This window comes from Macrotis lagotis, chromosome 6 (genome assembly GCF_037893015.1).
Source record: "Macrotis lagotis isolate mMagLag1 chromosome 6, bilby.v1.9.chrom.fasta, whole genome shotgun sequence".
NCBI classification, from domain to species: domain Eukaryota; kingdom Metazoa; phylum Chordata; class Mammalia; order Peramelemorphia; family Peramelidae; genus Macrotis; species Macrotis lagotis.
In genome coordinates this window covers 198219196-198245590 of record NC_133663.1, presented here as the reverse complement: position 1 = coordinate 198245590, position 26395 = coordinate 198219196, and the positions used below count along the sequence as shown (strand labels likewise).

The following is a 26395-nucleotide window of genomic DNA, read 5'->3' as shown; positions in this document are numbered from 1 at the left end:
ATTCAAATTTTCCTAACATTCTATCTACTATGCCACCTAGTTGATCAAATCTCCCTCATTTTATAGATGAGAAAAACAAAGCCCAGAAAGCTGAAGTGATTTGTCCGGGATCACATAAACGGCAAGATTCCAATCCACTACCTTCCTATATATTATATTAAGAATGAGTATTAAAAAAATAGTACTAGTTCATTATTTTCTCTGTCTCACATGCCATTCATTCCTTGAAACAACTGTTCCTAGCTTTTGTCTGGCAATGAATGACAAGGGAACAAATTTTCAAGTTGAGAGAACATTATTTTATTATACTAACTAATTATTGATTTTGACCTATCCTCTTCCTTCTGTTTCTATTAAGACCTGACTCCTGAAAAGATCAGGCAGTTTTAGAAGGGTATAACCATAAGATAATCACCCAGCCCCAAGGCAACTACCTGGACAGGAATTCTTATTTTTTTGTCTCCCCTTTTGTCTCCCCCAAAGCCAGCCTCTGCTAGGTATTTTCTCTGAGAACATTTTTCCTTCTCTTTGATCTCCTCCATTAGAATTTAGGGCAACCCAGCTCTTAAAGGAGAAAAACAGCCAGATAGGTCAGGACGGAATTGGCTTCTAGGATTGCTGGAGGTTGCTGTGTCTCATGATCAAGCAAGCCCCTTTAGTATCCACCAGAGTTGAATTTTCACTTGTCAGGAGAGTTCCTTATCAAAAGGTATTCATCTTATTTAAGGAGTTTTAGAATCTCCCTTGGTTTTGGTTACCAAGAGAAACCACTGACCATCAACTTATTATTATCTAGCCTATTTAATAAATTATCTAGAAACCTCAGTGGGGGGGTTTATTAGCCATACCATGTAAAGAATGAGGCAATAATAACATCATACTTGGTCATAGCATCCTCACCCCCATTTCCTTCTTTGCCATCCTTATACCTCTACTAAAAGTAGACTTCTTTGCTTCGTCAGCAAGAGGAAAAGTAAATTATTATTATATATTTCAGGTCAAATCTACATTAAAACATATACAAATGGGGCGGCTAGGTGGCATAGTGGATAAAGCACTGGCCTTGGAGTCAGGAATACCTGGGTTCAAATCCAGTCTCAGACACTTAATAATCACCTAGCTGTGTGGCCTTGGGCAAGCCACTTAACCCCATTTGCCTTGCAAAAACCTAAAAAAACAAACCAAAAAAATATACAAACCTTGAAAACACAGCTTGTTTAGCAAATTCCACTTCTTCTGGAGACACAGAAACCATCTGGCCTGTAAGAGTTAACCTGGCACATCGAAGATCTTCCAAGTCAATGATATTTTTTCTGCATTGAAAGAACATTTCACACATATTATAGCAGCTGTGTAAATCTATGAAGCTCCATAATCAGCCTCAAGATAAGTTACCATTTTACTAACATGGAAAACAGAGCCCTATCCACCAATTATTGATCCTTACTTTTCCCTGTTAAAGGCATCAAACTCATGGCCAGTAGACTGCTTCAAAACCTTCCTGGATCAGACAGATGTTATTTAATTTTGGACATTGATCTAGTGGTCTTAGTCTCTTGACATTACACAGGTGATCCTATTAGCATATATGAACCTCTGACTTCAACCAAGCCATTGGGTGAAACAGTGAAGAGAGTGCCAGTCCCAGAGTCAGGAAGACATACATTCTTCTTGAGCTCAAATGACCTCAGAAATTTATCAGTTAGGTGATTCTGGGCAAATCACTTCAACCTGTTTGTCAGTTTGCACATCTGTAAAATGAGCTGGAGAAGGAAATTACAAATCTCTCCAGTATGTTTGCCAAAAAGAAACCCAAATGGGATCACAAAGAGTTGGACACAACTGAACAACAACCAACTCTAGGCATTTATACAAAAACATCGTCATGAAGGTATCATGAAAAAGGAATATTTATAAGCTCCAGAACTCCTATACCATCAGATTTCTTTAGCACATAGCTATTTATTCCATTAAAATGCAGAGAAAAATTTCAACCTGACCATATCTCCACAACCTCCCTCTTAACCCCAGAACATGGAAAATGAATAAGAAAAAGAGGGGAGGATGGGGTTTCTGTTTTGGATCATAATCTGAAACTAGGACTAAAAGAGTGAAAGTTAGAGGGTGCTAGAAGATAGATTCAGCTGTACTAGGCTGAATGGCTAGGAATGTCCATGCACTAGGATCAATATTACTTGCATGAACTTAGTCTTTTCTGCCTCCACAGCTCAAGATCCCCAGGGTCTATCTGAACTCTTTTGGCATGGATTACAGTGGCAGCAAGCAAATGTCTAAATTTCAAGGGCATTCCTTGAGTACTTGATACTATCAGCATCTCTGTAAGTGACCCACAAGGGAATGGCAGGAAATCTTTCTAAAGGACAAAGGAAAGAAGGGGGAAAACTAACAGCAACTAACTCTGGATGCCCACACCCAGACCCTTGTTCCTTCCTCTTTTCCTACACTTGCTCCAAGACAAACATACTGCTCCCTGGTTCTTGGAGGGGCCTTAGGAGAATGGAGAAAGGATCACATCTTTCACAGTCATTGCTTTCTGCCAATCCTTTCTCTCTATCTTAAAATTATCATCATTCCAGACCCTGAAGTAATAATTGAGAACAGACTGATCACATTAGTACATCAGAGAAAGCCCTACCTATTTAGTCTCATGATAGCTATTAGCACTATTAGATCTTGAAAGGACCTTGGAGATGAATTTGATCAATCCCCACATTTTACAGTTGAGGAAATAAGACCCATAGAAAAGTGATATATACTCAAGGCTGTAAAACAAGTGTCAGAACCTGGACTTGAACTCAGGTCTTTTGATATTAAGTTCAGGGCTCTTGATCACTACATTGCACTGTCTCTGCCAGCCAGAGCTAAATGTATTTAAGCCACCAATGAATCCAGTTCCACCAATAATCAGCCTCCTCTTCCATAAAAGTATATTGTCTGGGGCAGGAAAGCTAGAATTGCCTCACAAAGGTCAAAGGATCATGGGACTATAAATCTGGAGTAAGAGGGAAACTTGGAAGCCATCTGATCCCATCTCCTTCAAATTCTAAATTCCATTAGTGAGTGGTAAATACAATTCAACTTCCTTCTTAAACTCCAAAATCATACCATACAATTTAAGATTGGATAATAAAATCAGTGATGATACTCATTTGCTCCCTGAAAGTCTCTGATTAGATAAGAGAGTAAGAGATGCATTTATGACCTATTTCCAAATCTATTAATTAGTAATATCTGTTTCTTTGCTTCCTCTCCCAGATACCAGTTACAGAGTTGTTTCTAAATTCACTGCCTCTATTATACCAACTTCTTAACTCTTCCTCATATTATTGGATAAGCAGAACCTTGGCCCCAGCTATTACTTCATTCAGCCAACCTGTCAAACTTCTGTCTGCCCACACACACCAAATAAATTTATTCTGAGATTTTCCTTTTCATAGCTGCTCTCCTTTCATATTTTCTAATCCACTTTAGGAAGTGTATGCAATTAGTCACTGGAAAACCCAGAATGTCCTTACTTCCCAATTCCACTTCATGTCAGAAGTGCCAAGCTCAAGTCACTTCCAGAGCAGTCCAGGAAAAGTACAAGTGCCTAGCTTCAGGAGGAAGAATTTTCAACTTGAATGTGAGAGATCTCAAATTTGGATTATATGCTTGTTTTAAGTTTATGTCACTCGTTTTTTTTTTGTACCAAGACTATTTACAACTTTGTTTTTTGGTTTCATAAAGACATCATTTTAATTGTATTGTGTAAGAACTGTTGTATTTGAGGTCAGAGGACCTTCTCTTGAATCCTAACCTGTGACTCACTTTATTGTGAGGGTTGTTAATTGTGAGGCATATGAGGGTATTTGGGTTCCAAAAGAATGTGAAGGGAGAATTGTTAGTTTGCATTACAAAGACTGGGGTCTATCTGTATTGTTGCCTATGGGCAGGTATGTGAGTTAGCCTCAATCTGATCAAAAACTGAGGTCAGGTCTGTCCCACATAGTTCTGAGTTGACCTAGGATCTGCATCCTTCTCCTTGGTGCAAGCTCTAGGAGGTAGCTATTCTTGCTCATTAGTATGATGAGCAGGGCGGGGAAAACATATGGGGATGAATATATCAATTAGATTTATGACCCCAGGAAATGATTGGCAGGGAGGGGCAGGAACACAGCCTTTCAAAGTGCACATAACATTTAACAGTTCTGGATTTCCTTGCTCCTCTCCCCCTTGAGAGAGGTGTGCATTTACTAAGATTTCTTAATTAAAAAAAAAACTTTAATCACTCTGGACTAAGTATTCACAAGCCATTTGTAACATTAATGAAATAATATTTGCAAAAAAAAAAAAAAGCACAGCAGAGTTCCTGGCACTTAGCAAGTGCTCTGTAAAAGCTTATCTGTTCTCTTCCCTACCTTGTTCTAAAATCCTTCCTTCTGGGTACTTGGAATAGATGGCCTCCAAGATCTCTTCTACTTCTAAAGCTATAATCCTTCAGTCCTAAAAAACAGTTTAATAAGCCCCAGAGGACTGTGTGGGATAAAAATCCACTTAAAAAAATATAGACTCCTCTGAGCAAAAAAAAAAAAAATTTATTTTGGCTTTTCTCGAGAAAAGGGCACACTCCAAGTCTCACAAAGGTAATGAAGATCAAGGAGCTGCCCCTAATTGACAGTCAAGCAAGATTATATGGCCTAACTCAATCCCCCCCCTCCCCAGCCCCCTCTCTTCCAACCTGATTGGTTAAAGTTTTCAGTTACAATCTTTATGTGAAAAATCTACACCCTTAACAAAGAGAAGAATAAAATGTTTTCATAGAATATTACCTCACCATCCAGATGGTGAGGATATCAGAACATTTCTAATGATACTTTGTTATTTATCTAAATGAATTAATATTTAAGTATGCGAGGTCTTCTAAGAAAAATCTACTATCTTCTTATTTTAGCACTTATCATTAAACAAGAGGTTTATGAGGGCCTTTGGAATGCAAGGTTTTCCCCTGAGAACTGTTCTCCCAATAAAGATAGTTTTATCATCATAAGTGACTAACTAAAAAATGCAAGGTCTCTCTAGAAATAGTCCATTGTTTCCTCCCCCAAAGGGAGGGTTCCTGGCTTGGAATGCAAAGTCTTTATCCCTCTTTCTTCTAAGAATAGTCTAAGAGTAATTGTCTTGTTGGGTTTTTTTTTAAGTTTTTGCAAGGCAGATAGGGGACTTCACTAGGAATATTAACCCTGAACTGGTTTTATTGGGAATATTCCATTCAGAACTAACAGAGGCCCAATTCCTTGAGTAGAGCAGGTGATCGTGTAGGAATTCAGTTCAACTCAGTTTAGAGGACTTCAAGTAAAAAAGCCGACTGACCTTTTAAAGGGAATTCTGTTTCAGCTTATCTCTGGATCAGATAGTCTCCAAAGCCCATTCTAACTTTGAGATTCTGTGAAACCATAAGGCAACTAATCACATTTCATTCCTCTTCTATCAGGTATTTATTAAGCTGTTTATACTGGGCTAGAAGCTAGGATAATTCAAAGCTTAAATAAATCACTATGAATCTTCAAGATTTTGTTTTAATTTAGAATTTTATTCTAAAATCATGTTACATATATGTTTTCTTTCAATCATTTTGAATTTTTAAAAATCTGTTTATTTATGCCTATATCTAGGTCAGTCATTTTCTATTATACACTGATCCCAGTGAACTCTTCCTTGTAACAATTCTACCAATCAGCAAAGCAATCATGTTTAAGAATGTTTCCAATATTAGTTGTACCTCTCTACAAAGAAATGGGTTCTTAGGACCAAGATTACTTTCATTAAAATTCATCTGAGTTCACCTTTCTTTTAGTGTTCAGTTTTATCTTTCTTTGTGTCTGAAACATAGTAAGCACTTAATATATACTTTTTGATTAATTGATTGGTTGGCTTGGTTTTTACTGTTCTCACTCTAATCATTACATTTCTCCAAAATTCTCATACTTGCTATTTTTTTTGGTTCGATAATATTCCATTACTTTCATATACCACAGTTTGCTCAGTCAGTTCCAAATCAATAGGCACTCTCTTTCCAATTTTTTATCATAAAAAGTGGTACTGTGAATATGTTAGTAGTAGATGGGACCTTCCTTTATGACCAAGATTCTCTGTTGTACATATACTCTATTGCAATGGATGAGTTAAAGACTATGACCAGTTTAATAGCTTTTATCTAAAACAATCATTTGAAATTCTGTAATCACTTTGCTTAAAGAAAGCAAATCTTTTCAAAATCACTTTTTTTTTATGCTGGGAAAAGATGTCATTTTTACTTGAGGGAAATGGATTGTATATTTTTAAATCAGATAATATGATATGGCATTTCCATATCACCTCATATTTTCCCCAAACATTTTTACTTTTTTAATCCTTAGACATGCATTTGCTATCTTTCATTATCATTATTTCTTAAGGAAGCAGATGCATTCTAGACAGTGTTAATCAAAAAACTTGATAAATGCTGTCTTTGAGACTGAGTATCATCAAATCTAGGAAAGGGAAACAAAACTTGGAAAAGGTAAATTTCTCAAGCAAAGCTCATATTTGCATGAAAATATATATATATATATTATATACTCAGTTGGGCTGTAGTGAGAGATTAACTGAGGATATGTCCACTCTCCCAGTTTGCTTCCTTACTGAATATTTTCATTTGTACTCATTGCCTCATATGGGGATAGTGTGTACCATCTGGAACTATAACATTTGTGGACTTTTTGGAGGTTAAGAAATATGCGTGGTAGATTGTAGACTTTACTCAGTGAAACAACAAGCCCTACCTACCATGTACCAGATGCTGGGGAGGTTGTTTTTGTACAAAAACAGAATTGAAACAGTGAGTGCTTCCTTTAAAAAAAATTCTATGAGGGGTGGGCGTAGTAGATAAAGCACCAGACTTGGAGTCAGGAGTACCTGGGTTCAAATCCAGTCTCAGACACTTAATAATTACCTAGCTGTGTGGCCTTGGGCAAGCCACTTAACCCCAATTGCCTTGCAAAAACCTTAAAAAAAAGGCATTCTATGAGGAAAGACAGCATGTGTATATAAGTATATAAAAATTGTGTATGAAATACAGTGTAATTATATTATTCATCCATTTATCAGTTTATTCATTTATTTATTTACTTATTTAGTGGAAAAAAGCAACTCACAGCTTCTGGTAAGAGAGGGGATCCATAAATGCTTCATGTTGAGGGTAGCAGGCAAATGAATTTGAAGGAAATTCGGGGATTAGATTCAATATCAAATGTTAATTTGTTTTTTGTTCAGTCGTTTCTGTCTTGACTTACTTTTCATGATTCTATTTCGGGTTTTCTTGGCAAAATACAAGAGTAGTTTGCTATTTCCTTCTAAAGCTCATTTTACAAGTGAGAAACTGAGGCAAACAGAGTTAAATTACTTGCCCAGGGTCATACAGCTATTAAGTGTCTGAGGCTAGATTTGAACCTAGGAAGATGAGTCTTCCAGGCTTCAGGCTCAGCACTTTATCCAAAAGGCACCTACCTGCCCATCAATACCTTAATAGGTCTAAATTATTCTTATACAAGTTATCTAAGAGTTGAAGTAGGAAACGAATGTAAATGCAAAGAAAACAATAATATTTTTCTGAATTGCCCAGTTTCCAGTGTTTCTTTGCAGTATGATGGTGACCCTGAATTCTTGAAGTCTATGCCAGCACAACACCAGTTCCAGTATATTGTTTCAAACTGGAAAAGCTTTGAATCAGGCTTAATTATGGACATAAATAGCCAGAAAATTGGCTACTTTTGGATGACTTTTTTTCAACTTTAGCAATGGATAGAACTGCCCTAACAAGCTATGGACAGTTAGTTGCCTATGTTAGTAGAAATACCTAAATACACATTAATCAAATCATATCTTTTGAGGTATTATTGAATGAGCAGGTTGGGTGATGGAATGGAACATTTATTTTTGAAGTCAGAAAACTTAAATTCAGACTCAGGCTTACTACCTATCTGAGCAAGGGCAAAACAATTCATTTGTCTGATCTGGAGGTTTTCCATCTATAAAATGAAGGGGTTAACCTGAGGTCTCCTTTGTGGTTCCTTTCAGCTGTAAATCTATGTTTGTATGGCCATATATATATATGTATACATGAATAACTTTATAAAGAGCTCCAGGGGCGGCTAGGTGACATAGTGGATAAAGTACCGGCCCTGGAGTCAGGAGTACCTGGGTTCAAATCCTGTCTCAGACACTTAATAATTACCTAGCTGTGTGGCCTTGGGCAAGCCACTTAACTCCATTTGCCTTACAAAAACTTAAAAAACAAAAAGGAGCTCCAAATATTGAAAAGTAATTGTTGATGAGAATAGAAATGGGAAAGAATTCATTTGTGCTTGAAATGCTATCATAACTCTGAACAAGGACTATACTTTTCATTGGAGAGGTAGCACAGTATGGTGAATGGAATAGCTAGTCCAGAGTTAGGAAAAAATGAGTTTAAATGCCACTTCTAACAATCACTAATTACCCTTGAGATACCAAATAAATTATTTAAACTCATTGAGTCTCTTATTTCCTATAGAATGGGGATGGATCAAAAGGACAATTCCAAAAGTTGGAAAATGCTATCCAAATCTAGAGAAAGAACTATAGAGTCTGAATGCAGACCAAAGCATCTATTTTCACTTTTTTAAAAAAATTCTTTTTGTTTTTTCTTTCTCATGTTTTTTCCCCCTTTTGTTCTGATTCTTTTTCAAATATGACTAATAAGGAAGTATATTTAACATGATTGTAATTATATAACTATAACAGATTATTTGCTGTCTTGGGAGGGAAGGAGAGAGGAAGAAAATGTGGAACTCAAAATCTTATAAAAAATGAATGTTGAAAACTATACTTGTAATTAGAAAAAATAAAATAAATGAAAAAATTATAAAAATTAAAAAATAAAATGGGGGTCATAATTGTGTTATCTCCCTCATAGAACTATTGGGAGGCTCAAAAGAGATTTTATACATGCATACATAAATTTATTTACATATATAAAATGTTACATAAATGACTATTATTTTTACTGATAATGAAAATAGCATGTTTGATGTATTTACCTTTGAATCAATTTTCTGTAAAAAAATCTAGAGACCAGAGCAGCCAGGTTGCATTGTGGTTAGAATCAGAGGATTTGAGTTTAACTCTGACCACAATTATATCTGTGTGACCCCAAGTAAATCACTTAACTCTGACTGATTCCAAAAGAAAAAAGTATAGAAATCAGTACTTATAAGAAAAACATTTTACAGGGGCAGCTAGGTGGTGCAGTGGATAGCGCACCAGCCCTGGAGTCAGGAGTACCTGAGTTCAAATGTGACCTCAGACACTTAAAATGGATAAGCCACTTAACCCCATTGCCTTGCAAAAACCTAAAAAAAAAAGCCTATAGAAAAATATTTTATCCAATAAGTAGCTTGACCCCTTCTATTTATAGATTGTAAGCTTCTTGAGAGCTTGGATTGTAATTTTTTACCTTTATATCCTAGTGTCTTCCTTAATTCTCTTGGCACATAGGAGGCACTTAATAAATGGTGAATGAGGTGACCTTTTTGTTTTCCTTTCAGTAAAAAATTTTACATGGAATACAGATATTCCACTCATTCTTCAATTTCTAAAGGTTCCTAAATTCAATATAATGGTAATATTTGGCTCAAGTCTCCAATCCCTTTTCTACTAATAGACCAGAAAGGAACTGTACTTGAAAAGTGTTTAATTTGGACAGAATATGAAAGTAAATAAGGGGAGAAAAAAAAATCAAACAATAAAATCACACAGCCTCTGGGCTTCCTCTCAGAGAAAAATTCCAGAAAATCCAAATTCTGAGATAAAAAAGGGTTTAGGTTTAGTGCCATCAAAAACTAGAAAACCTCTGTTTAGGTTTTTTTCCCTGACTTCCAGCTTGTAGCAGCCAGCTCTTCTTGCTGTTTCTTGGCTTTCCCTCCTGCAAATTCTTGGTATAGTCCAGTCAGTCAGTCAATCAATAAACATTTATTAAATTCCTACTGCATATGAGGCACAATGCTAAGTGCTGGGATACAAAGATAAAAACAAAACAAAAAATAAAGTACTAATCCCTGCTTTCAAGGAACTCACAGTTTAATGGGGGGGGGGGGAGCAAATAAACAGTGGCATACAAATAAGCTGTATATATAATAAATTAGATATCTGCTAAAAACAAAGAGAGGGAAGGCACTAGGGCAGCTAGGTGGCAGAGTGAATAAAGTGCTGGGCCTGGAATCAGGTAGACCTGAGTCTCCAGACATTTGCTAGCTGAATGACCCTGGGAAAGTCACTTAAACTATTTTTGCTTCAATTTCTCATCTGTAAAATGAACTGGAGACAGAAACGGCAAACCTGCCCAAGTATCTTTATCCAGAAAACCCCCTAAAGGGGTCATAAAGAGTCAGACATGACCCAACTGTTTGAACAACAAAAACCAGAATTAGGATCAGGAATGGTTTCTTGTTGAAAACTGGAAAGATGAGAAACATAGTACTCTCAAGAGCAGCCTAAATCGGCTTAAAATGTAATTGGGAAATGTTTAACAAAATACAATAAAATGTAGATAATTTTAATATGTAGTTTTCTGAGGCAATACACAGCCTGCAGGATACTTAAGAATGGTTTAGTGGCCCCTATTTGTATTTGAGTTTGATACCGCTGTTGTAGAAGCTTAGGTTCTAGATGGGACTTGAATGAAACCAGGGAAACCTAGAGGCAGAGAGGAGGATGGAAGGAATTCAAGATATGGAGGATAGTCAGTAAAAACGCTCAGATTTGGGATTTGGAGTATCTTGTGGAAGGAACAGCAAGGAAGTCAATATTACTGGATTACTGGGTATGTGGCTAAGGGAAAGGGTTAGGGTATAAGAAGAATGGAAAGTTTGGAGACACTCTTTGGAAAGAGGGGCAAGTTATGAACGGCTTTGAATGGAGGATTTGTATTTGGTCCTAGGAGTTAGGGAGTCATTGTAGTTTATTGAATAAAGAAGGTCACATAGTCTTTAGAAAAGTAACATTTCTTTAAAAAGATCACTTTGGCAGCTGAGTGGAGGAGGATGGATTGGACTAGGGAGATACATGTGGCAGGTTACTGCAATATTCCATCAATGAAAAGACAAAATTCTACACAGGGTGCTGGCAGTGTCAAAGGAGAGCAGGGAGTGAATGTGAGATATTACCAATGTCAGAATCCCCATTCCAAGACTACCCCTCTTTTTTTACTCCTCTCCTTTTAGTATTAGGAGACACCATTTTCCAGAGTTAAGGTCCATCAACTAAGCTATGCCCTGGGCTTGTCAGAACAATAGTCCTTTACACTCATCTTCTGGATGACCTGCAGCAAAATCTGACACATGTTTCATGCCAGCACCTAGTGATCTCTGAATTCAGACAAGCACCTGCAGTACCCATGTTCCAGTCATGAAATCCAAGCTTCTCTCATTGTAGGTATTACCCCTCATTGTCAAGGCTATAATTCACTATAAGCTATCACTAGCAGTTCACTATCAGCTATAGCTGATAATATAAGTATTGAGATTAGCCCATACTAAAATCAATTCCCTTGTATCAGAGGAGACTCCACAATATGTGTCTAAATCCCCCTCTTCCTATGTAATAAAGAAAACTTTTTGCTTACTGTCCACTGTTAGTTCTTTAATTTTATTTTTTGTTTTATTTCATTTCTTCAGTGTTAACTATAGTTGTGATAACCTGTGTGAGCTCTTTGGTGCTTTCAGAGTTAACAGCTGGGCTCTTTGGTCATTTGTTTGTAAGACTGACATGAAGGTAAAATCAACAGACCTTGGCAAGAGATCTGATATAGGGAATGAGAAAAAGTGAGGCATCAAAGACATTGCAAGCTAAACCCCGGTAATGAGGCTCTGCTCCACATCTGTTTCTGTCAAGCTTTGGAAGCTCACACATACCATGGACTGTTATCCATCTTTGTAGCTTTCAAACCCAGAAGCCCCTCCCTCTTTTCTCTGCCTTTGTAGCTGTTAACACCTAAGAAGTCTTGTTCTAGCTGTTGCTATAGGGCTAAATAACTTCAATCTGCAGAAACTCTGCTCCACACCTGCTTCTCACCACAGCTGTTGCTTACTCTTTTTAGAGTGAGCCTGCCCAAGGTAACATATCTGGAGGCTTTGTCAACACATCATCATTCTTGTTAGTAAGCCTAGATGGTCTACAAAAGGGTCTCTCAGGAAGCTTAGAAGATCCTCTGAGATTCACCTCTGGGTGCAAGATTTCCAGTCCTCCCTTCTGGAAAATATCTTTCAGGAAATCATTGAATTTTAAGAATTTCAGGAATTCATGGAAAACTGTCCCAATAGACAAGATCAAAAAGACAAAATAGACTGAAAGAATACACAAAACACCTCCAGAAAAAGACCAAAGAATAAAAACTCTAAGGATTATTATAGCCAAATTCCAGAATTCTCAACTAAAGGAGAAAAAGGAAGCAATTTAAATACAAAGAAAGTACAGAATACCACAGGGCTTATCAGCTTCAACATTAAAGAATTGGAGGGCCTGGAATATGATATGTTGGAGAGCAAAGGACCTTGAATTACAACCAAGAATTAACTATCCTGCAAAATTCAGTATATTCTATCAGGAGAAAAGATGGATTTTCAATGAAATAGAGGACTTCCAAATGTTTCTGATAAAAAGACTAGAACTAACCAGAAAATTCAGTTTTCAAATACAGGACTCAAGAAATGCATAAGGTAAATGGAAAGGGGAAAAAAAACCCTCTAGTCAAGAACATTAAGCTATATACATCCCTATAAGAGAAGATAATGCTTATAACTCTCGAGAATATAGTTGAAGGGATTGCACTTAGAGGATCTGGGTATAATTGAGCTATGAAGCAAGGTTGATTATGAGGATAGTAGACCAAAGTACTTAGGCCGAGGGAGGGAGAGTACTTAGAGGTTCTATTCACGATTAAATCATGAAGTGTCCTTACTTAATTAGAAACTTTAATTAAGGAGGGATTTAGTACAATAGGGACAGAGGGTGGGAGCTTACTTAGAAGGGTTGGATATAAATGGATTAGGAAGTGATCTTAAGACAAGATCTTTAGTTAGCAAGGGTTGTAGGAAAGCTATTGTTAGAAAGCTAAAGGGACAAAGGGAGAGAGTGTACCCAAAACTTTGACTGGGGAGGATTGTAGGACTATGGTTGGAGTATTATAGGGACAAAGGAGAGAGTGGACATGAAAAGATCATAAAGTCATTTTGCTTTCTTTGATGTTTTGGCTCATGAGGATTATGTGTTCATGTTGGGTACTTGATATGAAGAAGCAGTATAAATCAATTTTAAATTGATGTGATTTATGACTCTTTTTTTTTTAAGTTTTTGCAAGGCAGTGGGCTTAAGTGGCTTGTCCAAGGCCACACAGCTAGGTAATTTTTAAGTGTCTGAGGCTGGATTTTAACTCAGGTACTCCTGACTCCTGGGCCGGTGCTCTATCTACTGCGCCACCTAGCGGCCCCAATTTATGACTCTTGAGAAGTGCATTTCTTTTTTTTATTCTTATTTTGTATAAATAATGTTTTTTTTATACATTACTAAAATATTCTTGTGTAAGAGTAAACATAATACCCCCAATGTAGACTGGCATGAGCAATAGAGAGAGAAAAAAAATTAATAATAATAATAATAATAATAATAATAATAATAATAGTAGTGGGTGTGGCCAGGTGGCTCAGTGGACAGAACACTGGCCCTGGAGCCAGGAGCACCCAAGCCCAAATCTGGCCACAGACACCCAGCAATCACCCAGCTGTGTGACCCCGGGCAAGCCACCCCAACCCCATTGTCCTGCAAAAAAACAAAAAAAAAAGACCCCAAATAAAATAAAATAAAATAAAATAGTAATAATAATAATAATAATAATAATAATAATAATAATAATAATAATAATAATGATAGTAGGGGTGGCTGTGGCCTGGAGCCAGGAGCACCTGCGTCCAGATCTGGCCTCAGACACCCAACAATTACCTAGCTGTGTGGCCCAAGCCAAGACACCCAGCCCCATTTACCCTGCAACACCCCCCCCAATAATAATAATAATAATAATAATAATAATAAATGTGCTTCTGTCTTTGTTTCCACACCTCCAGCTCTGTCACAGGTGGATCATATTCTTTATGATAAGCCCATCACAAAAGTTACTTCCATATTTTTCTACCATTGCCACTGCTGATTGCAACTGCCTCCATATGTACTTCTCCACTACCGTATACTATATTTTCTCTCTCCTTTCACTCTGCTGTAGGGTAGCTGAGTGGCACAGCAGACAGGGCCAAGAGACCCTGAGCCTACATACCACCCCTTAGGTCCAGCATCCATCCAGCTGGTCCTATGGTCCCAGACAGACCATCCAATCCCAGCCCCTTGCAAGAAGTAAAAAAGAAAATGTGTTATATCTGACCACATTCCCCCCACAGTCCATCCTCTCCAATATCACTCACATCCCCCCCTTCCCCCTGTGCCCCTTCTCTCCTTCTGACTCCAGGTGTCTATACCCCATTGAGTATATATACTGTTTCCTCTCCTAGACACCTCTAATGAGAGCAAAGATTCCCTCTTTCTCCCTTGCCTCCCCCCTTCCATATCATTGCAATAGCTCATTGTAATAAAAAAAATCTTATTATATGAAATATCTTAGCCTATTCCTCCTCTCCTTTTTCTTTCTCCCATTACATTTCCCTTTTAGCTATTGACTCCATTTTTACACAACATTATATCTTCAAATTCAGCTCTCTCCTGTGCTTCATCTATAAAAGCTCCTTCTTCCTGCTCTATTAAATGAGAAGGTTCATATGAGTATTATCAGTATCATTTTTCTATACAGGAATACATGTAGTTCATCATCATTAAGTCCCTCATATTTTCTCTATGCTTCACCTTAGTCCTGTATTTGAAGATCAAACCTTCTGTTCAGCTCTGGACATTCGACAGGAACATTTGAAGTTCCCCTGGTTCATTGAAAGTCCATCTTTTTCCCTGGAAGAGGACATTCAGCCTTGCTGGGTAGTTCATTCTTGGCTGCATTCTAAGCTCTCTTGCCTTCCGGTATATTGTATTCCAAGCCCTATGAGCTTCCAATGTAGCTGCTGCTAAGTCCTGTGTGATCCTGACTGCAGCTCCACGATATTTGAATTGTGTCCTTCTGGCTGCTTGTAATATTTTCTCTTTGACCTGTGAGCTCTGGAACTTGGCTATAATATTCTTGCAGGTTTTTTTTTTTGGATCTCTTTCTCAGGGAGATGGATGGATTCTCTCCATTTCTATTTTTGCCCTCTGCTTCTAGGATATCAGGGCAATTTTCCTTTGGTAATTCTTTGAAAATGATGTCAAGGCTCTTTTCCTGATCATGACTTTCAGGTATTCCAATAATTTTTAGATTATCTTTCCTAAATCTGTTTTCCATTATCAGTTGTTTTTTAACGACATGTTTCACATTTTCTTCTAATTTTTCATTCTTTTGGTTTTGAAGTATTGTGTCCTGATTTCTCATACAATCAGCAGCCTCGCTCAGTTCCATTTTACATCTGAAGGATTTGTTTTCCTCAGAGAGCTTATCTCCTTTTCCATCTGGCCAATTCTGCTTTTTAAAGCATTCCATAAGTGAATTTCTAATGGTACTGAAGAGAGGAATATACTTAGTGACTATGAGGCAATGCTCCTTATCAATCAATCAATCGAGTAATCATTCAATCAACCTTGAGAATTCTATTTCTGTCAGGATAGATAAAAGGAGTATATTTTGACAAGGGGGCTGTAGGTACAAGACAGGGTTAAAATAATAAAGACATTAAAAAGGACTAAATTAGAAAAAGACTAGATATTAGTGGATAAATAATACCAGGTAAAGAGGTACAAAGACCTATTGTAATAGAGGAAAAAAAAAGGGAGGATGAGAACACTCTCAAAAGATTTGACCCAGTGAGGGAATAATAAAGATACCCAATTGGGTTTAAAAATCTATCCTAAATCAAGTCAATGTCCTTCAATGAGGGAAGGGCTTAGCAAACTGTGGTATATGTATGTCATGGAACACCATTTTTCTATTAGAAACCAGGAAGGACAGGAATTCAGGGAAGCCTGGAGAGATTTGCATGAACTGATGCTGAGCAAGATGAGCAGAACCAGAAAAAAACACTGTACACTCTGACAGCAACATGGGGTGATGATCAACCCTGACGGATTTGCTCATTCCATCAATGCAACAATCCCGGACAATTTGGGGGCTGTCTGTGATGGAGAATACCATCTGTATCCAGAGAAAGAACTGTGGAGTTTGAACAAAGACCACAGACTGTTACCTTTAATTTAGGAAAAAAAAACTGATATCTTAATTGCCTGATCTTTCTATCTCTTTTACTTTATGTTTCTTCCTTAAGGATATGATTTCTCTCTTATCACATTCAATTTGGATCAATGTATACCATGGAAACAATGTAAAAACTGGCAAATTGCCTTCTGTGGGGGGTGGGGGGAGGGAAGTAAGATTAGGGAAAAAAATTGTAAAACTCAAAATAAATAAAATCTTAAAAAAAATAAAATCTATGCTATCCTATAGGGAAGTGGGGGGGGGAGAAGAAAGGTGAAGATAAAGATAAAGATAAAAATAAAAGTAAAGTTAAAGTTAAAACTAAGAGTCAAAGGGGGAAAGGGAGCAAAATATTCATAAGGAGGAATAAGAGGAAAGGAAAGAGAATAGTATAAACAAGAAAAGATATCATGGAGGGAAATATAGAATTAGTAATCTTAACTGTAAATGTGAATGGGGGGGGGTGGCTAGGTGGCACACTGAATAGAGCACCAGCCCTGGACTCAGGAGTACCTGAGTTCAAATTTGGCCTCAGACACTCAATAATTGCCTAGTTGTGTGACTTTGGGCAAGTCACTTAACCCCAATACCCTGCAAAAAAGAAATAAAATGTGAATGGGATGAACTCTCCTATAAAATGGAAACAGTAGAATGGATTAAAAACTACTAAACTGTAATATGTTATTTACAAGAATCATATTTGAAGCAGAGAAATATACAGAGGGTAAAGGTAAAAGACTGGAACAAAATATATTATACTTCAGGTGGAGGTAAAACAATAAGGGGTAGTGATTCTGATCTCAGACAAAGGCAAAGCAAAAATAGATTTCATTAAAAGGGGATTAAGAAGGAAACTACATCTTCTTAAAAGGCACCATAGACAATGAAGTTATATCATTATTAAACATGTGTACCAAGTGGAATAGCGTCCAAATTCTTAGAAGAGAAATTGAATGAATTACCAGTAGTCATCAACAGCAAAACTATATTTAGTGGGGGACCTCAATCTTCCTCTCTCAGATTTAGATAACTCTAACCACATATTAAATATGAAAGAAGTTAAGAAGGTAAATAAAATCTTAGAAAACTTAGATATGAGAAAAATGAATAGGGATAGAAAAGAATATACCTTTTTCTCTGTAGTATATGGCACCTATACCAAAAACTGACCATATACTAGGGCATAAAAACCTTATAATCAAATGCAGAAAGGCAAAAATAATAGATGCATGCTTTTTCAGATCATGATGCAATAACAATTACATATAATAGTCATAGAAAGATAAAGCAAAAATTAATTAGAAACTAAATAACCCAATTTTAAAAAAATAATCAAACAACAAATCATAGAAATAAACATTTTTAAGCAAGAAAATGACAACTATGAGACATCATACCAAAATTTATAGGATGCAGCAAAGCAGTTTTTAGGCAAAATTTTTTACCTCTAAATGCTTGTATGAATAAAAATAATGAGATCAATGAATTGGACATGTAATTTAAAAAGCTAGAAAAAGAATAAATTAAAGATCCCCAATTAAATACCAAATTAAAAATTCTCAAAATCAAAGAAGAGGTTAATAAAATTTAAAGTAAGAAAATCAAATAAGTAAAACTAATAGTTGGTTTTATGGAAAAACAATAAAATAGATAAACTTTTCATTAGTCTGATTAAAAAAAGAAAGAAGAATAGCAAATTACCAGAATAAAAATGAAAAGGGTGAACTCACCTCTATATATTTGGCAACCTGAATGAAATGTATAAATATTTACAAAAATATTAACAGATTAAGAGGATGAGGAAATAATAATGATATATAATACTAATTAATTAATAATTCCATTTCAGAAAAATAAATTGAAGACATCATCAATAAACTCCTTAAGAAAAAGATTCCAGTTCTTAATAGATTTACAAGTGAATTCTACCAAACATTTAAGGAACAATTAATTCTAGTTCTTCATAAACTAGTTTTAAAAATAGGAGTTCTGCCAAATTCCTTTTCTGACACCAATATTCTGACGCCTTTTGTGATACCTAAATGAGGAAGAGGCAAAAATGACAAAGAAAGTTATAGACCAATCTCCCTAATGACCATTGATGCAAAATCTTAAATAAAATTTTAGTAAAGAGATAACATGATGTTATTACTAGAATAATATACCATGATCAGGCAAGATTTATATATGTGGGCAGAGATGGTTCAATATTAGGAAAACACTCAAAATAATTTAACATATCAATAACAAAACCAACAGAAATCATACAAGTATCTCAATAGATGCTGAAAAAGCCTTTGACAGAATACAATATCCATTCCTATTAAAAACACTAGAGTATAGAAATAAATGGAGTTTTCCTTCAATTAATAAGTAATATCTATCTAAAACTATCAGCAAACATTATAATAGGGATAAATTAGGAGAATTTCCAAAAAGATCAGGGGTGAAACAAGGATGCCCATCATCACCACTAATATTCAATATAATATTAGAAATGTTAGCTTCCATGCAGTAAGAAAAGAAAAAGAAATGAAAAGAATTTGAATTGGCAATGAGAAAACAAAACTTTTACTCTTTGCAGATGAAATACTGATATACTTAGAGAATCCTAGAAAATCAGCTAAAAAATTACTTGAAATAATTAACAACTTCAGCAAAGTGGCAGGATATAAAATAAATCAGAAGCATTTCTATATATGAACACCAAAGCCAAAGAGATAGAAACATAAATTCCATTTAAAGTAATTCTAGACAATATAAAATACTTGGGAATCTATCTCCCAAAGAAAACCTAGAAACTGCATGAGCACAATTGCAAAACACTTTTTACACAAATTATCACCCACAATAGCTCTGGTGTGGGTCTGGACATGAATTTCCGAGAGTCAGGTTGGGTAGAGAAACATACCCAGACATACAAGGTTGGGAAATGAAAAACTACCAAATTTATTTTTGGAAACTCACACTTTTTATAGCAAAAACTTATCTCAGGAATGACAGGTTAAAGGAGACCCAGTTTCACAATTTCCTGGGCAAATTTACAATATTTGTTCTTAGAAATCTGCATACTTCTCTATCAGAAAAACCTTTTAGAACCACCTCCCGAGCCACAGATTATCCTAGGTCAGGGTTCACTGGTGAGCCAACGGATCCATACAATGAGCAATAATCCATACATATCTTTGACAGAAAAAGTCACCAAGGATATGTGAATATCACTCCCAGGGGCTGGCCCTCTACAACAGATAAAGTTAGATCTAAACAATTTAAAAATTATCAATTGCTTGTGGTTAGGCAGACAATTCTACTCAAATTAAATTCCTTATTTAATTTCATACCAATAAAACTACCAAAAGAACTATTTTACAGAGCTAAAAATAATAACAAAATTCATCTGGAGCAACAAGAGGTCAAGAATATCAAGGGAATTGGGGCAGCTAGGTGGTGCAGTGGATAGAGCACTGGCCCTGGAGTCAGGAGTACCTGAGTTCAAATGGGACCTCAGACACTTAATAATCGCCTAGCTGTGTGGCCTTGGGCAAGTCACTTAACCCCATTTGCCTTGCAAAAAAAAAAAGAATTAAAAAATATCAAGGGGATTGATGAAAAAAAAATACCAGATCTTAAACTATACTATGAAACTGCAGTCATTAAAATTGCCTAGTACTGGCTAAGAAAAAGAGTTTTGGACCAGTGGATTAGGATAAGTGCAAAAGAAACAGTAGCAAATGACTATTAGAGTAATCTATTATTTGAGAAAGTCAAAGAAATTAGCTTCTGGGATAAGAACTCACTATTTGACAAAAATTGTTGAGAAAACTGGAAAATAGTATGACTAAAACTAGACACAGACCTACATCTCACATCTTATACCAAAAGAAGATCAAACAAGACTTAGACGAAAAGGGCAATATCATAGACTCTGGGGGCAGCTAGGTGGTGCAGTGGATAGCGAACTGGACCTGGAGTCAAGAGTACCTGAGTTCAAATCCAGCCTCAAACACTTAATAATTACCTAATTGTGTGGCCTTGGGCAAGCCACTTAACCCCATTGTCTTGCAAAAACCTAAAAAAAAAATAATAATAAAATAAATACTCTGTCAGATCTATGAAAAGGGGAGAAATTTATGACCAAACAAGAAATAGAGTACATTATAAATGACAAAATGGATGATTTTGACTATATTGAATTTAAAAGGTTTTGTATTACTAAAACCAATGTAGCCAGAATTAGAAGGAAAACAGAAAGCTGGGAAACAATTTTCACATCTAGAGTTTCTGATAAAGGTCTCATTTCTTTTATTGTTGTTGTTTTTGCAAGACAATGGGGTTACATGACTTGTCCAAGGTCACACAGCTTGGTAATTATTAAGCTTCTTAGGCTAGATTTGAACTCCAGTCCTCCTATCTACAGAGCTGATGCTCTATCTATTGTTCTACCTAGCTGCCCCTCATTTCTGAAATATATAGAGAACTGAATCAAATATATAAGATTACAAAGTCATTCCCCAATTAATAAATGGTCAAAGGATCTGAACAGGCAGTTTTCAAATGAAGAAATTAAAGTTCTATTTAATAATATGAAAAAATGCTCCAAATCATTATTGATTAGAGAAATGCAAATTAAACAGCTATGAGGTACATTTCACACTTTTCAGATTAGCTAAAATGACAAAAAAAGGAAAATGATCAGTGTTGGAAACCTATATCCAAAAGAAATCACAAAAAAATGGGACAAGTCCCACATGTTCAAAATTTTTCTTTCAAAAGCTCTTTTTGTAATGGCAAAGAACTGGAAATTGAGGGAATACCCATCAATTGGGACATGATTGAACATGTTATGGCATCTGAATGTTAGGGAGTACATTGTTCTCTAAGAAACCATGAATGGCAAACTTTAGAGAAGCATGGAAAGAATTTCACTAACTGATACTGAGCGAAAGGAACCAAGAAAATGCTGTACACATTAACAACAACCCTGTGAGTTGATCAGTTATGATGGATGCAGCTCCTCTCAGCTGTTCAGAGATCTAGGACAAACCCAAGAGACCTATTATGGAAAAAAATCATTCACATCCAGAGGGAAAAAAGCAAAACAAAACAAACCCCCCCACACACAGAATCTGAATGGATAGTATGTTCACTTTTTAAAAAACTTCTCTTATGTTTTTCTTTTCTATCCCATGATTTTCTTCCTTTTCCCTTAGTTCTAATTCTTCAAACACAAAATGACTAATATGTAAACATGTTAAACACAAATGTACATGTACAATTTTTACAAAAGGAAAAAATGGGGGGGGGGCAGAGCCAAGATGGCGACAAGAAGGGATTGAGTCTTAGGAGCTCTCTGATAAAATTCATCAGCTAAGGACTCTAACTAAACTTTCGAGAGACAGAACCCACAAAGGGACCCAGTGAGGCAGTTCTCCTACTCAAGGTAACCAGGAAAAGAGCAGAAAGGCTCTGTTCCCCGGGATTGGAGAGGCAACCCACCAGAGGGTTGGCCCGCCAGAGCCAAAGAACCTCAGCCTCCCGGAGGCAGCCCCAGGGCGCTGGGGGTCTCCGCTCACAGCAGCGGGGGAGTCTCCTGAGCTGCACCCCGAGGAGCACCGGGCACAAAGCGGGGGAACAGCAGGGGACCTCTGCCAGAGGGAGCACATGGAGCCCAGCCCTCAGGGCACACAGCAAGCAGCATCATCTTTCCCCAGCCCTGATCCAGGAAACAGAAGCAGGTGGAGCCGGTAAGCAGGAGCCCCCAGGGCATGAGCCCATTGAGCTGAGGGAGGGGAGTGAAGAGAGAATGCAGAGCTCTGTCCTCTGCCCCTGAAACAGGACTCTGGGGCTCTGACCACATTCAGATCCTGACCACAGTCTGGGCCCCCCCACAGAACAGCAGGCCCCCCCCCAATCAGCCCCTTGGCAGAGGGGGCACTTATGGTCATTCACAGACCAGGAGGGAGGACAGAACCTCACACACAGACCCTTGTGGGAGTATCCCAAAAGCTCAAGAAACACCCCCAAACCAGGCCCAGGCTGGGAAAATGAGCAAGCAGAGAAACAAAAAGAAGACTATTGAGAAATATTTTGTAAATGAGCCCAAGAAGGACCAAAATACTCAGTCTGAAGATGAGGAAGCACAAGCTCCTGCATCTAAAGACTCCAAGAAAAACAGAAATTGGGCTCAGGCTATGATAGAGCTCAAAAAAGACTTTGAAAATCAAATGAGGGAGTTGGAAGAAAAACTGGGAAAAGAAAGGAAAGAGATGCAGGAAAAACATGAAAATGAAGTCAGCAGCTTAGTCAAGGAAATCCAAAAAAATGCTGAAGAAAATAGCATGCTAAAAACCAGCTTAGGTCAAATGGATAGAACAGTTCAAAAAGTTATTGAGGAGAAGAATGCTTTAAAAAGCAAAATTGGCCAGATGGAAAAAGAGATAAGAAAACTCTCTGAGGAGAACAAATCCTTCAGACAAAGAATAGAATTCAGGGAGATTGACGAATCTAACAGAAATCAGGAATCAATACTTCAAAACCAAAAAAATGAAAAATTAGAAGAAAATGTGAAATATCTCATTGAAAAAACAACTGATATGGAAAACAGACTTAGGAAAGATAATTTAAAAATTATTGGAATACCTGAAAGTCATGATCAGGAAAAGAGCCTTGACATCATTTTCAAAGAATTACTACAGGAAAATTGCCCTGATATTCTAGAAGCAGAGGGCAAAATAGAAATGGAGAGAATCCACTGATCCTCCAAAGAAAGAGATCCCAAAAAGCCAACCCCTAGGAATATTATAGCCAAGTTCTAGAACTCCCAAGTCAAAGAGAAAATATTACAAGCAGCCAGAAGGACACAGTTCAAATATCGTGGAGCTGCAGTCAGGATCACACAGGACTTAGCAGCAGCTACATTGGAAGCTCATAGGACTTGGAATACAATATACCGGAAGGCAAAAGAGCTTAGAATGCAGCCAAGAATGAACTACCCAACAAGGCTGAATGTCCTCTTCCAGGGAAAAAGATGGACTTTCAATGAACCAGGGGAGTTTCAAAGGTTCCTTTTGGAATGGCCAGAGCTGAACAGAAGGTTTGATCTTCAGATACAGGACTCAGGTGAAGCATGGAGATTGGAGGAGAGGAGGGAAATATGAGGGACTTAATGAGGATGAACTGCATGTATTCCTGCATAGAAAAATGGCACTGATAATATTCATATGAACCTTCTCAATCAATAGAGCAGGTAGAGGGAGCTTTTATAGTTGAAGCACAGGAGAAAGCTGAATTCGAAGATAAAATATGGTGTAAAAATGGAGTCAATAGAAAAAAAAGGGAAATGTAATGAGAGAAAGAAAAAGGAGAGGGGGAATAGGCCAAGATATTTCATATAATAAGCTTTTTTTTATTACAATGAGCTATTGCAATGATATGGAAGGGGGGAGGCAAGGGGGAATGAGGGAACCTTTGCTCTCATCAGAGGTGGCTAGGAGAGGAAACAGCAAATATACTCAATGGGGTATAGACATCTGGAGTAAGAAGGAGAGGGGAGCAGGGGGAAGGGGTGGGGATGTGAATAAAGGAGGAGAGGATGGACTATGGGGGGAGAGTGGCCAGATATAACACATTTTCTTTCTTACTTCTTGCAAGGGGCTGGGAATGGAAGGCCTGCCCAGGACCACAAGGCCAGGTGGATTCTGGGCCTAAGGGGTGGTATGGGGGCTCAGGGCTTCTTGGCCCCAGGACCAGGGATCTGTCTGCTGCGCCACTCAGCAACCCTACAACAGAGTCAGAGTGAAAGGAGAGAGAAAATAGAGTACATGGTAGTGGAGAAATAAGAAAGGAGGAAGTTGCGATCAGCAATGGCAATGGTGGAAAAATATGGAAATAACTTTTGTGATGGACTTATCATAAAGAATGAGATCCACCCATGACAGAGTTGTTGGTGTTGGAACAAAGACTCAAGCACATTTTTTGTTATGATTATTTGGGGGAGGGTGCAGGGCAAGTAGGGCTGGATGGCCTGCCTGGGGCCACAGAGTGGGGTGATCTTTGGGTGTCTGGGGCCGGATTTGGATCCAGGTGCTCCTGGCTCAAGGGCCAATGCTCTGTCTGCCACCCAGCCACTCCTACTATTATTATTACTATTTTATTTTATTTTGGGTCTTTTCTTTCTTTCTTTTTTTTTTTTTTTGGTTTTTTGCAGGGCAGTGGGGATCGGGTGGCTTGCATGTCACACAGCTGGGTGATTGTTGGGTTTAAGAGGCTGGATGTGGACTCAGGTGCTCGTGGCTCCAGGGCTGTTGCTTCATCCATTGCGCCACCTGGCCATACCTAGAATTATTACTATTATTTTTTTTTATTTTAATTTTTATTCATGGGGGAGGAGGGGTATTTTGTTTACTTGTAAACAAGAATATTTTATTAGTGTAAAAAAACATTTGTACAAAATGAGAATAAAAAATAAATTTAAAAGGACAAAAGGAAAAAAATGAATGTAAAACAAGAAGTTGGTGATAAAGGCCATTCTCTCTTCAGAGAGAGTATTTTTGTTTTGTTGGTTTAGGGCTTTCAGTTTGTGTTCATCTCTTCATGACCACATTTGAGATTTTCAGTGAAGATAGTGGAGTGGTTTGCCATTTCCTTAGCCAGCTAATTTTACAAGTGAGGAAACTATGGAAACAGGGTCACATAACTAATAACTGTCTGAGGCCAGTTTTGAACGAAGGCCTTCTGACTCCAGATCTTGTCCATGAAAGAGGAAATACTGGGCTAGAATTACATTCATCTGCTCCTTTGAATGGAGTAGCTAGGTAGTGTGGTGAATAGAATGCTGCACCTGGAGTGAGGAAAACCTGAGTGACCCTGGAGAAATCATTTAATACTGTTTGCCTCAGTCTCCTCATCTGTAAAATGAGCTGGAGAAAAAAATGGCAAACTGCTTTAGAGTCTTTGTCAAGAAATATCCCCAAGAAACTCTTCCACAAAGAGTTGAACACAACTGAAAATGACTAAACAACAAAAGCTTCCTTGAATATTATTGGTCTAGGGTTATGACTGTATTCAGTCTAGCTTCTGATCACTTTGTCATTATTATTGGGTGGAAGGGAAACCCCAAGCTCTATATCTAAGGCTTGCTCCCTTTCACACAAAATACCAATTCCACAATGAATATACATAGTAAATAGCCAAGAAACCTATCCATTTTGGTTTATTTCACATAAAAGAGGCAAGAAAAAAGTTTTGCAATGAAGTGGAAGAGGGGGAAGGTGAGGGGGAGTGAGTGAACCTTTACTCTCATAGGAAGTGGCTCAGAGAGTATAGAACTGGGTATAGAAATTGATGGAGAGGTTATTCAGATACAACACACTTTTGAGGAGGGGAAGGGTGAAAGGAGAGAGCAAATAGAATAAATATGGGTGTGGGGAAGAAGATGTAGGGAAATACAGCTAGTAATAACAACAGTGGGGAAAAGTATTAGAGTAATTTCTCTGATGGATTTATGATAATGTTATCTATTCCAAAGAAAGAGCTGATAGTATCTGAATAAAGACCGAAGCACACTTTTATTCCCTCACTTTATTTTTCTTGAGTTTTTCTTTCTTTGTGGGAGGGGGGAGAGGGAGGCAGGAAATTAAATTTACTTTTACAACATGACTTTTTTTTTAGTAATGTGTTTCATAGCTACATATTTTTAATCTATACCAAGTAACTTGCTTTCTCAATGAGGGGAGTGGGGTGGAAATAAGGGAGAGAATTTGGAACTCATAAGTAATGTTGAAACTTGCTTTTGCATGTAGCTGGAGTAAAAAATTTAAAAAAAAAATAAAAAAGAAACAATAAAAAGAAACCTATTCATTCCAATCATAGCAAATAGAAATCAGAGAAATTAATAGGAGAATATATAGCAGACAATATAGAATGAAGGAGTTTTCCCATTGGTAGGAAATTACAACTTAAATGAGATAAAACTGAAATTTCGCCCAA

At 37.2% G+C, this 26395-nt stretch overlaps 1 protein-coding gene across 1 annotated transcript in view; it reads right to left on the bottom strand.

Annotated features, from left to right (window-relative positions):
- The window catches only part of CREG2 (cellular repressor of E1A stimulated genes 2), a 61620-nt gene that overhangs the window by 6652 nt on the left and 28573 nt on the right, over window positions 1–26395 (bottom strand). The window contains exon 3 of the mRNA XM_074192779.1: window positions 1200–1313. Coding sequence (XP_074048880.1) covers window positions 1200–1313 — 114 coding nt within the window. The remainder of the gene's footprint in view (window positions 1–1199; window positions 1314–26395) is intronic.